Below are 14,753 nucleotides of genomic sequence, written 5' to 3' on the forward strand. Positions count from 1 at the left end.
ACAAAGAGAGAGAGAGAGAGAGCGATAGATAGGGACAGAGAGGAGAGATAGAGAGAGAGAATGTCTTGAGAAGAAGAGCTCCTGAATCTTTTAGCATAAAAATAAATGTTTTGTCACCAGTGGTAAGTTTCTCATATACCATGGCTGCCAGACAATCAGCATTCAGGTCTCGAACCACCCAGTTTACAATGCAGGTTTTAGCACAACTTAACAGTGTTAAGAAGGACCAAATAATCTGAATGTCAAGGTTTGTCATATTCTCACCTGTCACAGTAATCCAGCTCTCTGGTGATTCTCCTTCAGAGTTGGTACACTTGTAGAGTCCTTCATCTGACTTGGATACTGCAGGGATGGTCATCTCTCCTGTAGTCTCAGTCCTGATGAGGGACCCATCTTTGTAGAAATCAGCTGTGAGGTAAGAGGGAGTTCCCTGATATCTGCAGCGCAGAGTCACTGAATCTCCCTCAGTCACAGGAAGGGCAGGGATCTCCAGGATCACAGCACCAGCTGTATATAATATATAAACATCATATATAAACAGGGCTCTCCAGGATCACAGCACCAGCTGTATATAATATATAAACATCATATATAAACAGGTCTCTCCAGGATCACAGCACCAGCTGTATATAATATATAAACATCATATATAAACAGGTCTCTCCAGGATCACAGCACCAGCTGTATATAATATATAAACATCATATATAAACAGGTCTCTCCAGGATCACAGCACCAGCTGTATATAATATATAAACATCATATATAAACAGGTCTCTCCAGGATCACAGCACCAGCTGTATATAATATATAAACATCATATATAAACAGGTCTCTCCAGGATCACAGCACCAGCTGTATATAATATATAAACATCATATATAAACAGGTCTCTCCAGGATCACAGCACCAGCTGTATATAATATATAAACATCATATATAAACAGGACTCTCCAGGATCACAGCACCAGCTGTATATAAAATATATATAAACATCATATATAAACAGGTCTCTCCAGGATCACAGCACCAGCTGTATATAATATATAAACATCATATATAAACAGGACTCTCCAGGATCACAGCACCAGCTGTATATAATATATAAACATCATATATAAACATAACATCAGCTATCTGAAACCAGATGAACCACTAAACACTATAATGTTAGTAGATGGTGTTTGTGGACATACCATGTACTGTGATGTTGACAGCATTGCTTTGTTCTCCAGACCCAGACTCACACCAGTACACTCCACTGTCTGGTGGTATTAGTGACACGGAGCATGAAGACCCTTGTTGTTTTCCCCAGTCAGTATTACACTCTGAAAGGATTCCTCTCTCTGGGTTCCTCACCACTCTCCATCCAGCAGAGTTCCCCTGAACCTCACAGCTCAGAGAGACAGACTCATATTCAAAGAACTGAGATCTGTCAGGATTGACACTCAGAGAGGCTGGAAGAGAGAGATCAGAGAGTAAGAGAGAGAGAAAGAGAGAGAGAGAGAATGGAGAGAGAGAGATAAAGAGAGCGTTATTAACAGAGCGAGAAGGTCATGAGAAGATGAGCTCCTTAATCTTTCAGCATTTATTTATTATTTTTTTGTTGGAAAAACAAAATACAAGGAAATACACAACTATACATGTATTCATATATATGTATATTATGTATATTATATTCAACTGTACAAGATACTACCCTCCACAACATAACCTTCACTCCAAATCAAAACTTGAAACCAACTAACAAGATTTTGGACAAAATTACCTGGAAGGGTTAGAGACTAAGCAAATACGTTTGGAAGAAGGTACTCTGGTCAGTTTTTCATCGGCAGGGACTGGGAAACTGGTCAGAATTGAAGGAATGATGGATGGCGCTAAATACAGGGAAATTCAACATTCACAAGGCCACAGGGCCAGACAGATTACCAGGATGTGTACTCAGAGCGTGAGTGGACCAACTGGTAAGTGTATTCAATAACATTTTCAACCTCTCCCTGACCAAGTGTAATACCTACATGTTTCAAGCAGACCACTATAGTCCCTGTGGCCAAGAACACTAAGGTAACCTGCCTAAATGACTCCCGCCCCATAGCACTCACGTCGGTAGCCATGAAGTGCTTTGAAAGGCTGGTCATGGCTCACATCAACACCATCATCCCGGAAAACCTAGACCCACTCCAATTCGCATACCGCCCCAACAGATCCAAAGATTACGCAATTTCAAATGCACTCCACACTGCCATTTCCCGCCTGGACAAAAGGAACACCTATGTGAGAATGCTGTTAATTGACTACAGCTCAGCGTTCAACACCATAGTGCCCACAAAGCTCATCACTAAGGTAAGGACCCTGGGACTAAACACATCCCTCTGCAGCTGGATCCTGGACTTCCTGACAGGCCACCCCCAGGTGGTAAGGGTAGGCAACAACACAACTGCCACGCTGATCCTCAACATGGGGGCTCCTCAAGGGTACAGTGGGGAGAACAAGTATTTGATACACTGCCGATTTTGCAGGTTTTCCTACTTACAAAGCATGTAGAGGTCTGTAATTTTTATCATACGTACACTTCAACTGTGAGAGACGGAATCTAAAATATAAATCCAGAAAATCACAATGTATGATTTTTAAGTAATTAATTTGCATTTTATTGCATGACATAAGTATTTGATACATCAGAAAAGCAGAACTTAATATTTGGTACAGAAACCTTTGTTTGCAATTACAGAGATCATACGTTTCCTGTAGGTCTTGACCAGGTTTGCACACACTGCAGCAGGGATTTTGGCCCACTCCTCCATACAGACCTTCTCCAGATCCTTCAGGTTTCTGGGCTGTCGCTGGGCAATACGGACTTTCAGCTCCCTCCAAAGATTTTCTATTGGGTTCAGGTCTGGAGACTGGCTAGGCCACTCCAGGACCTTGAGATGCTTCTTACGGAGCCACTCCTTAGTTGCCCTGGCTGTGTGTTTCGGGTCGTTGTCATGCTGGAAGACCCAGCCACGACCCATCTTCAATGCTCTTACTGAGGGAAGGAGGTTGTTGGCCAAGATCTTGCGATACATGGCCCCATCCATCCTCCCCTCAATACGGTGCAGTCGTCCTGTCCCCTTTGCAGAAAAGCATCCCCAGAGAATGATGTTTCCACCTCCATGCTTCACGGTTGGGATGGTGTTCTTGGGGTTGTACTCATCCTTCTTCTTCCTCCAAACACGGCGAGTGGAGTTTAGACCAAAAAGCTCTATTTTTGTCTAATTAGACCACATGACCTTCTCCCATTCCTCCTCTGGATCATCCAGATGGTCATTGGCAAACTTCAGACGGACCTGGACATGCGCTGGCTTGAGCAGGGGGACCTTGCGTGCGCTGCAGGATTTTAATCCATGACGGCGTAGTGTGTTACTAATGGTTTTCTTTGAGACTGTGGTCCCAGCTCTCTTCAGGTCATTGACCAGGTCCTGCCGTGTAGTTCTGGGCTGATCCCTCACCTTCCTCATGATCATTGATGCCCCACGAGGTGAGATCTTGCATGGAGCCCCAGACCGAGGGTGATTGACCATCATCTTGAACTTCTTCCGTTTTCTAATAATTGCGCCAACAGTTGTTGCCTTCTCACCAAGCTGCTTGCCTATTGTCCTGTAGCCCATCCCAGCCTTGTGCAGGTCTACAATTTTATCCCTGATGTCCTTACACAGCTCTCTGGTCTTGGCCATTGTGGAGAGGTTGGAGTCTGTTTGATTGAGTGTGTGGACAGGTGTCTTTTATACAGGTAACGAGTTCAAACAGGTGCAGTTAATACAGGTAATGAGTGGAGAACAGGAGGGCTTCTTAAAGAAAAACGAACAGGTCTGTGAGAGCCGGAATTCTTACTGGTTGGTAGGTGATCAAATACTTATGTCATGCAATAAAATGAAAATTAATTACTTAAAAATGATACAATATGATTTTCTGGATTTTTGTTTTAGATTCCGTCTCTCACAGTTGAAGTGTTCCTATGATACAAATGACAGACCTCTACATGCTTTGTAAGTAGGAAAACCTGCAAAATCGGCAGTGTATCAAATACTTGTTCTCCCAACTGTACGTGCTTAGTCCCCTCCTGTACTCCCTGTTCACCCATGACTGCTTGGCCAAGCATGACTCCAACACCATAATTAAGTTTGCTGACGACACAACAGTGGTAGGCCTGATCACCGACAATGATGAGACAGCCTATAGGGAGGAGGTCAGAGACTTTTGTCTGTTACATGTCTGGAGAGAAACAACTAGCTTTTGTCTGTTACATGGTGTCTAGAGAAACAACTAGCTTGTGTCTGTTACATGGTGTCTAGAGAAACAACTATCTTGTGTCTGTTACATGGTGTCTAGAGAGAAACAACTAGCTTGTGTCTGTTAAATGGTGTCTGGAGAGAAACAACTAGCTTGTGTCTGTTACATGGTGTCTAGAGAAACAACTAGCTTGTGTCTGTTACATGGTGTCTAGAGAGAAACAACTAGCTTGTGTCTGTTACATGGTGTCTAGAGAGAAACAACTAGCTTGTGTCTGTTACATGGTGTCTGGAGAGAAACAACTAGCTTGTGTCTGTTACATGGTGTCTGGAGAGAAACAACTAGCTTGTGTCTGTTACATGGTGTCTGGAGAGAAACAACTAGCTTGTGTCTGTTACATGGTGTCTGGAGAGAAACAACTAGCTTGTGTCTGTTACATGGTGTCTAGAGAGAAACAACTAGCTTGTGTCTGTTACATGGTGTCTACAGAGAAACAACTAGCTTGTGTCTGTTACATGGTGTCTAGAGAAACAACTAGCTTGTGTCTGTTACATGGTGTCTAGAGAAACAACTAGCTTGTGTCTGTTACATGGTGTCAATAGAGAAACAACTAGCTTGTGTCTGTTACATGGTGTCTAGAGAGAAACAACTAGCTTGTGTCTGTTACATGGTGTCTAGAGAGAAACAACTAGCTATAAATGCTTCACAGAGTTCAAGTAACAGACACATCTCAACATCAACTGTTCAGAGGAGACTGCGTGAATCAGGCCTTCATGGTCGAATTGCTGCAAAGAAACCACTACTAAAGGACACCAATAAGAAGAAGAAACTTGCTTGGGCCAAGAAACATGAGCAATGGACAATAGACCAGTGGATATCTCCAAACTTTGCTACTGTCATTGAGCAGGTGATGAATATAGAGAAATGTTACTATTATAGAACAGGTGATGAATATAGAGAAATGTTACTATTATAGAGCAGGTGATGAATATAGAGAAATGTTACTATTATAGAACAGGTGATGAATATAGAGAAATGTTACTATTATAGAGCAGGTGATGAATATAGAGAAATGTTACTATTATAGAGCAGGTGATGAATATAGAGAAATGTTACTATTATAGAGCAGGTGATGAATATAGAGAAATGTTACTATTATAGAGCAGGTGATGAATATAGAGAAATGTTACTATTATAGAGCAGGTGATGAATATAGAGAAATGTTACTATTATAGAGCAGGTGATGAATATAGAGAAATGTTACTATTATAGAGCAGGTGATGAATATAGAGAAATGTTACTATTATAGAACAGGTGATGAATATAGAGAAATGTTACTATTATAGAGCAGGTGATGAATATATAGAAATGTTACTATTATAGAACAGGTGATGAATATAGAGAAATGTTACTATTATAGAGCAGGTGATGAATATAGAGAAATGTTACTATTATAGAGCAGGTGATGAATATAGAGAAATGTTACTATTATAGAACAGGTGATGAATAAAGAGAAATGTTACTATTATAGAGCAGGTGATGAATATAGAGAAATGTTACTATTATAGAACAGGTGATGAATAAAGAGAAATGTTACTATTATAGAGCAGGTGATGAATATAGAGAAATGTTACTATTATAGAACAGGTGATGAATATAGAGAAATGTTACTATTATAGAGCGATGAATATAGAGAAATGTTATTATTATAGAACAGGTGATGAATATAGAGAAATGTTATTATTATAGAACAGGTGATGAATATAGAGAAATGTTACTATTATAGAGCAGGTGATGAATATAGAGAAATGTTACTATTATAGAACAGGTGATGAATATAGAGAAATGTTACTATTATAGAGCAGGTGATGAATAAAGAGAAATGTTATTATTATAGAACAGGTGATGAATATAGAGAAATGTTACTATTATAGAGCAGGTGATGAATATAGAGAAATGTTACTATTATAGAACAGGTGATGAATATAGAGAAATGTTACTATTATAGAACAGGTGATGAATATAGAGAAATGTTACTATTATAGAACAGGTGATGAATAAAGAGAAATGTTACTATTATAGAGCAGGTGATGAATATAGAGAAATGTTACTATTATAGAACAGGTGATGAATATAGAGAAATGTTACTATTATAGAGCAGGTGATGAATAAAGAGAAATGTTACTATTATAGAGCAGGTGATGAATATAGAGAAATGTTACTATTATAGAGCAGGTGATGAATATAGAGAAATGTTACTATTATAGAGCAGGTGATGAATATAGAGAAATGTTACTATTATAGAACAGGTGATGAATATAGAGAAATGTTACTATTATAGAACAGGTGATGAATATAGAGAAATGTTACTATTATAGAGCAGGTGATGAATATAGAGAAATGTTACTATTATAGAGCAGGTGATGAATATAGAGAAATGTTACTATTATAGAACAGGTGATGAATATAGAGAAATGTTACTATTATAGAGCAGGTGATGAATATAGAGAAATGTTACTATTATAGAGCAGGTGATGAATATAGAGAAATGTTACTATTATAGAGCAGGTGATGAATATAGAGAAATGTTACTATTATAGAACAGGTGATGAATATAGAGAAATGTTACTATTATAGAGCAGGTGATGAATATAGAGAAATGTTACTATTATAGAGCAGGTGATGAATATAGAGAAATGTTACTATTATAGAACAGGTGATGAATATAGAGAAATGTTACTATTATAGAACAGGTGATGAATATAGAGAAATGTTACTATTATAGAACAGGTGATGAATATAGAGAAATGTTACTATTATAGAGCAGGTGATGAATATAGAGAAATGTTACTATTATAGAACAGGTGATGAATATAGAGAAATGTTACTATTATAGAACAGGTGATGAATATAGAGAAATGTTACTATTATAGAGCAGGTGATGAATATAGAGAAATGTTACTATTATAGAGCAGGTGATGAATATAGAGAAATGTTACTATTATAGAGCAGGTGATGAATATAGAGAAATGTTACTATTATAGAGCAGGTGATGAATATAGAGAAATGTTACTATTATAGAGCAGGTGATGAATATAGAGAAATGTTACTATTATAGAGCAGGTGATGAATATAGAGAAATGTACTCACCTCCTCCTTGTCCGAGGCTAGAGTATACCAGTGTCCTCAACAGCACTGAAACACACAGAGAGAACTATCATTATGGTACATGATGTAAACACTGAGCAGAACCACAGATATTTATTTCCTTAACAGTAATTAATGTGTCAATAATTAACATAATACAGAAATCCCCATCAAAATCCGTTCGTTTTTTTTTGCATGGGCTGCGTCTCAATCCACCATATGTCGGCCTTCCGCATCTGCGGTGGAAAGTACGTTTTGCTCTACGACCCCCACAAGGGTCAAGGGACTCATCTGAAGTCAGTAACGCTGATGTGCAAACCTGTACCGTCCAAACCGTTTGGGCTACAAACTAATATGACCCCGCTATGGAAAGGGGAGACTCTCACGGGACTCGTCTGAAGGTAACCCATATAAATGAATGGAAGTATGGAGATATATATAGATATGAAATTGTTACGGATACAGGTATCCTGTGTCTTTTTGTGTTTCCTCTCCTTCTGCCCTAATAACAGGTGTCCTGTATGTTCCTGATTGGTGGTCGTTGAGGTGTCTGCTGATTGCTAAGGTGGACCAATCAGTGAACATTCCTCTGCATTGCACCACCTGTTGCTGGTTTTTCAATCACACATCCCATTGTATAAAAGCCGGTCAGTTGTGTTTGTTGTTAGAGACTATTTCTGCATGTGAGTTTGGATACTGTGGTGTCCTGTGTTTTGTTTACTCACTAAGTTGCTGGTTACTCTGTTTGGTAACTATGGATACTGTGGTTTGGTAACTTTGTGTGTTTCTGGGAAAAGGGGAAGTTAAGCAAGCTGCCCTTGGGCATACATTACCCGTAGAAAGAAAACTGTCTATAAACACTAGTTAGACCTGAGCGGACCACCCATTGTATTTTTGTATGATTAGCAGTAGTTTAGCGGTTCTTGAGGCAGGCAAGATCAGTTTAGGGGTGTTTTACACTATTGTTTCGTTTCTTGGGTCCTGCTCAGCCCTTTTTCCCAAACCTTTACCGTGTGTTCACAAATAAACATTTCATGTTTGACGGTAGTTTATGGTTGTCGTGTAGTTTTGTTCTCCCTGTTCCATGTCACGATTCTAATTTGCATGATTTATGTTACGGGTCTCTTCTCCATCCACCCTAGACGTTTAACGCCACGGGGTTCGTAACAGAAACCTTCGTCTGAAGGTAACCCATACAAATGAATGGAAGTATGGAGATATATATAGATATGAAAAGGTAAAGGCGAAATTCAATACTTTTCAAATACATGTTATTTATTAAAAAATTATACAGACAGGTTTCCTAAAATTGAAAATCAAATAGCTTAACGAGTCATGGAAACCCATTTCATGAATCTCCCGACGAGGCAGTTTGGGGGAGAGGCGCTGTGAGGTGTTGCTTTATTTGTTTTTTAAACCAGATTTGCTGTTCACTCACGCTATATGAGATGGAAAGGACTCATGGCTCTGTATAATACTTTTATGCGTTTCCTTGAATTTGTTCTGGACCTGGGTACTGTGAAAAGACCCCTGCTGGGTGTGTGTGTCAGTGCAAGTTGACTATGAAAACAATTTGGAACTTAACTTAACTAGGTCTATACTTAACAAGGCTGCAGGGCCAGACGGATTACCAGGACGTGTACTCCGAGCATGCGCTGACCAACTGGCAAGTGTCTTCACTGACATTTTCAACATGTCCCTGACTGAGTCTGTAATACCAACATGTTTCAAGCAGACCACCCATAGTCCCCGTGCCCAAGGACACTAAGATAACCTGCCTAAATGACTACCAACCCGTAGCACTAACGTCGGTAGCCATGAAGTGCTTTGAAAGGCTGGTCATGGCTCACATCAACACCATTATCCCAGAAACCCTAGACCCACCCTAATTTGCATACCGCCCCAACAGATCCACAGATGATGCAATCTCTATTGCACTACACAATGCCCTTTCCCACCTGGACAAGAGGAACACCTACGTATGAATGCTATTCATTGACTACAGCTCAGCGTTCAACACCATAGTGCCCTCAAAGCTCATCACTAAGCTAAGGACCCTGGGACAAAACACCTCCCTCTGCAACTGCATCCTGGACTTCCTGACGGGCCGCCCCCAGGTGGTAAGGGTAGGTAACAACACATCTGCCACGCTGATCCTCAACACGGGGGCCCCTCAGGGGTGCGTGCTTAGTCCCCTCCTGTACTCCCTGTTCACCCATGACTGCATGGCCAAGCATGACTCCAACACCATCATTAAGTTTGCCGATGACACAACAGTGGTAGGCCTGATCACCGACAACGATGAGACAGCCTATAGGGAGGAGATCAGAGACCTGGCCGTGTGGTGCCAGGATAACAACCTCTCCCTCAACGTGATCAATACAAAGGAGATGATTGTGGACTACAGAAAAAAAAAAGAGGACTGAGCATGCCCCCATTCTCATCGACGGGGCTGTAGTGGAACAGGTTGAGAGCTTCAAGTTCCTTGGTGTCCACATCACCAACAAACAATCATGGTCCAAACACACCAAGACAGTCATGAAGAGGGCACGACAAAGCCTATTCCCCCTCAGGAGACTGAAAAGATTTGGCATGGGTCCTCAGATCCTCAAAAAGTTATACAGCTGCACCATCGAGAGCATCCTGACTGGTTGCATCACCACCTGGTATGGCAACTGCTCGGCCTCCGACCGCAAGGCACTACAGAGGGTAGTGCGTACGGCCCAGTATATCACTGGGGCCAAGCTTCCTGCCATCCAGGACCTCTATACCAGGCGGTGTCAGAGGAAGGCCCTAAAAATTGTCAGAGACTCCAGCCACCCTAGTCATAGACTGTTCTCTCTGCTACCGCACGGCAAGTGGTACCGGAGTGCCAAGTCTAGGTCCAAAAGGCTTCTCAACAGCTTCTACCCCCAAGCCATAAGACTCCTGAACAGCTAATCATGGCAACCTGGACTATTTGCTTTTATTTCTTTCATCACATTCCCAGTGGGTCAGAAGTGTACATACACTCAATTTGTATTTGGTAGCATTGCCTTTAAATTGTTTAACTTGGGTCAAACGTTTTGGGTAGCCTTCCACAAGCTTCCCACAATAAGTTGGATGAATTTTGGCCTATTCCTCCTGACAGAGCTTTTGTTACTGAGTCAGGTTTGTAGGCCTCCTTGCTCAGACATGCTTTTTCAGTTCTGCCCACACATTTTCTATAGGATTGAGGTCAGGGCTTTGTGATGGCCACTGCAATACCTTGACTTTGTGGTCCTTAAGCCATTTTGCCACAACTTTGGAAGTATACTTGTGGTCATTGTCCATTTGGAAGACCCATTTGCGACCAAGCTTTAACTTCCTGACTGATGTCTTGAGCTGTTGCTTCAATATATCCACATTATTTTCCTTCCTCATGATGCCATCTATTTTGTGAAGTGCACTAGTCCCTCCTGCAGCAAAGCACCCCCACAGCATGATGCTGCCACCCCCGTGCTTCACGGTTGGGATGGTGTTCTTTGGCTTGCAAGCAACCCCTTTATCCTCCAAACATAACAATGGTCATTATGGCCAAACAGTTCTATTTTTGTTTCATCAGACCAGAGGACATTTCTCCAAAAAGTACGATCTTTGTCCCCATGTGCAGTTGCAAACCGTAGTCTGGCTTTTTTATGGCGGTTTTGGAGCAGTGGCTTTTTCCTTGCTGAGTGGCCTTTCAGATTATGTCGATATAGGACTCGTTTTACTGTGGATATAGATACATTTGTATCTGTTTCCTCCAGCATCTTCACAAGGTCCTTTGCTGTTGTTCTGGGATTGATTTGCACTTCTCGCACCAAACTACATTCATCTCTAGGAGACAGAACGCGTCTCCTTCCTGAGCGGTAATACATTTACATTTTAGTCATTTAGCAGACGCTCTTATCCAGAGCGACTTACAGTTAGTCACATTATTATTATACTTTTATTTTTATTTTTATTTTTTTTCATACCCCCTGTGGGAATCGAACCCACAACCCTGGCGTTACAAACGCCATGCTCTATTAACTGAACTACATCCCTGCCGGCCATTCCCTCCCCCACCCTGGACGACGCTGGGCCAATTGCGCGCCGCCCCATGGGTCTCCCGGTCGCGGCCGGCTACGACAGAGCCTGGATTCGAACCAGGATCTCTAGTGGCACAGCTAGCACTGCGATGCAGTGCCTTAGACCACGGTATGACGGCTACGTGGTCCCATGGTGTTTATACTTGCGTACTATTGTTTGTTCAGATGAACGTGGTACCTTCAGGCATTTGGAAATTGCTCCCAAGAATGAACCAGACTTGTGGAGGTCTACACACATGTTCTAACCGACTTGCCAAAACTATAGTTCGTTAACAAGACATTTTTGGAGTGGTTGAAAAACAAGTTTTAATGACTCCAACCTAAGTGTATGTAAACTTCCGACTTCAACTGTAGATATTAAACCATTCTGATATTAAACCATACAGATATCAAACCATACAATTATTAAACCATATAGATATTAAACTACTGCATATAGATATTAAACCATACAGATATTAAACTATATAGATATTAAACCATATATATATTAAACCATATAGATATTGAACTATATAGATATTAAACTATATAGATATTAAACTATATAGATATTAAACCATATAGATATTAAACCATACATATATTAAACCATACATATATTAAACCATATAGATATTAAACCATACAGATATTAAACCATACAGATATTAAACCATATAGATATTAAACCATACAGATATGAAACCATACAGATATTAAACCATACAGATATTAAACCATACAGATATTAAACCATACAGATATTAAACAATATTGATATTAAACCATACAGATATGAAACCATATAGATATTAAACCATACAGATATTAAACTATATAGATATTAAACTATATAGATATTAAACTATACAGATACTAAACTTTACAGATATTAAACTATACATTTACATTTACATTTTCGTCATTTAGCGATATTAAACCATACATATATTAAACTATATAGATATTAAACCATATAGATATTAAACTATATAGATATTAAACCATATAGATATTAAACTATATAGATATTAAACCATACAGATATTAAACCATACAGATATTAAACCATATAGATATTAAACCATACAGATATGAAACCATACAGATATTAAACCATACAGATATTAAACCATACAGATATTAAACCATACAGATATTAAACAATATTGATATTAAACCATACAGATATGAAACCATATAGATATTAAACCATACAGATATTAAACTATATAGATATTAAACTATATAGATATTAAACTATACAGATACTAAACTTTACAGATATTAAACTATACATTTACATTTACATTTTCGTCATTTAGCGATATTAAACCATACATATATTAAACTATATAGATATTAAACCATATAGATATTAAACTATATAGATATTAAACCATATAGATATTAAACAATATAGATATTAAACCACATAGATATTAAACCATACAGATATGAAACCATACAGATATTAAACCATACAGATATAAAAATATAAAAATATTAAACCATATAGATATTAAACTATATAGATATTAAACTATACAGATACTAAACTTTACAGATATTAAACTATACATTTACATTTTCGTCATTTAGCGATATTAAACCATACAGATATTAAACCATACAGATATTAAACCATATAGATATTAAACCATATAGATATTAAACCATACAGATATTAAACCATATAGATATTAAACTATTCAGATATTAAACTATATAGATATTAAACATACAGATATTAAACCATATAGATATTAAACCATACAGATATTAAACCATACAGATTATAAACTATACAGATAATCACAGAGTATAAGACAGATGTGTTCCATCTCACCTCCCACGACACAAACACACAGAGAGAAAGACTACTTACAGATTAGCCAGCAGACTGGTGTGAGTTCCATCCTGTCTTGATGCTGAGTGAGACTCTGTGATCTCCAGTTATAGACTTACAGACCCTACTCCACCTCCTTCCTGTTCTGACCAAACACACAAGGCCCTTCTGAAGACGTGATGAAAGAGAGGAAGAGAGAGTAGATTAACATCATATCTTGGCTATACTTCCTCTACCACTGTACATTAAAGCCAACCATTCCCATGAGCTCAACTGTGTTGTTCTGACACCATTGAAGCTTAACCCCTTCTACTGTAGATCTGAGAGGATTGACCCCTAACCCCTTCTACTGTAGATCTGAGAGGATTGACCTCTAACCCCTTCTACTGTAGATCTGAGAGCATTGACCCCTAACCCCTTCTACTGTAGATCTGAGAGGATTGACCCCTAAACCCTATTATCAGTTACTACTATAGGGAATAGGGACTAGGGAGTAGGGGCTAGGGAGTAGGGGCTAGGGAGTAGGGGCTAGAGAGTAGGGGCTAGAGAGTAGGGGCTAGGGAGTAGGGGCTAGGGAGTAGGGGCTAGGGAGTAGGGGCTAGGGAGTAGGGGATAGGGAGTAGGGGATAGGGAGTAGGGGATAGGGAGTAGGGGCTAGGGAGTAGGGGCTAGAGAGTAGGGGCTAGAGAGTAGGGGCTAGGGAGTAGGGGCTAGGGAGTAGGGACTAGGGAGTAGGGACTAGGGAATAGGGACTAGGGAATAGGGACTAGGGAGTAGGGACTAAGGGGTATGGACTAGGGAGTATGGACTAGGGAATAGGGACTAGGGAGCAGGGACTAGGGAATAGGGACTAGGGAGTAGGGACTAGGGAATAGGGACTAGGGACTAGGGAGTAGGGACTAAGGGGTATGGACTAGGGAGTAGGGACTAGGGACTAGGGAGCAGGGACTAGGGAATAGGGACTAGGGAGTAGGGACGATGGAGTAAGGGCTAGGGAGTAGGGGTAGGGAATAGGGGCTAGGGAGTAAGGAATAGGGAGTAGGGGCAAGGGAGGAGGGGCTAGGGTGTAGGGACTAGGGAGTAGGGACTAGGGAGTAGGGACGATGGAGTAAGGGCTAGGGAGTACGGAATAGGGAGTAGGGGCTAGGGAGGAGTGGCTAAGGGGTAAGGACTAGGGTGTAGGGGCTAGGGATGAGGGGCTAGGGAGTGGGGATTAGGGAATAGGGGCTAGAGATTAGGGGCTAGGGAGTAGGGGCTCGTGAGTAGAGACTAGGGAGTAGGGGCTAGGGAGTTGGGGCTAGGGAGTTGGGGCTAGGGAGTAGGGAGCAGAGGCTTGAGAGGAGGGGCTAGATAGTAGGGGCTAGGGAGTAGGGAGTAGGGACTAGGGAGTAAGGGGCTAGGGAGTAGGGGCT

At 40.4% G+C, this 14,753-nt stretch overlaps 1 protein-coding gene across 1 annotated transcript in view; it reads right to left on the minus strand.

Annotated features, from left to right (window-relative positions):
- LOC311112728 (low affinity immunoglobulin gamma Fc region receptor III-A-like) overlaps positions 1-13,485 on the minus strand; it is a 38,243-nt gene extending 24,758 nt beyond the window's left edge. Inside the window, exons 1-4 of the mRNA XM_084155856.1 lie at positions 13,381-13,485; positions 7,423-7,467; positions 1,197-1,457; positions 265-507 (exon numbers count right to left, since the gene is read on the minus strand). Coding sequence (XP_084011982.1) covers positions 265-507; positions 1,197-1,457; positions 7,423-7,467; positions 13,381-13,411 — 580 coding nt within the window. The 5' untranslated portion in view covers positions 13,412-13,485. The remainder of the gene's footprint in view (positions 1-264; positions 508-1,196; positions 1,458-7,422; positions 7,468-13,380) is intronic.
- Between the last annotated feature and the right edge of the window lie 1,268 nt (positions 13,486-14,753).

The sequence above is a fragment of the Coregonus lavaretus genome (genome assembly GCF_964263955.1).
Source record: "Coregonus lavaretus genome assembly, chromosome: 39".
Taxonomy (NCBI): domain Eukaryota; kingdom Metazoa; phylum Chordata; class Actinopteri; order Salmoniformes; family Salmonidae; genus Coregonus; species Coregonus lavaretus.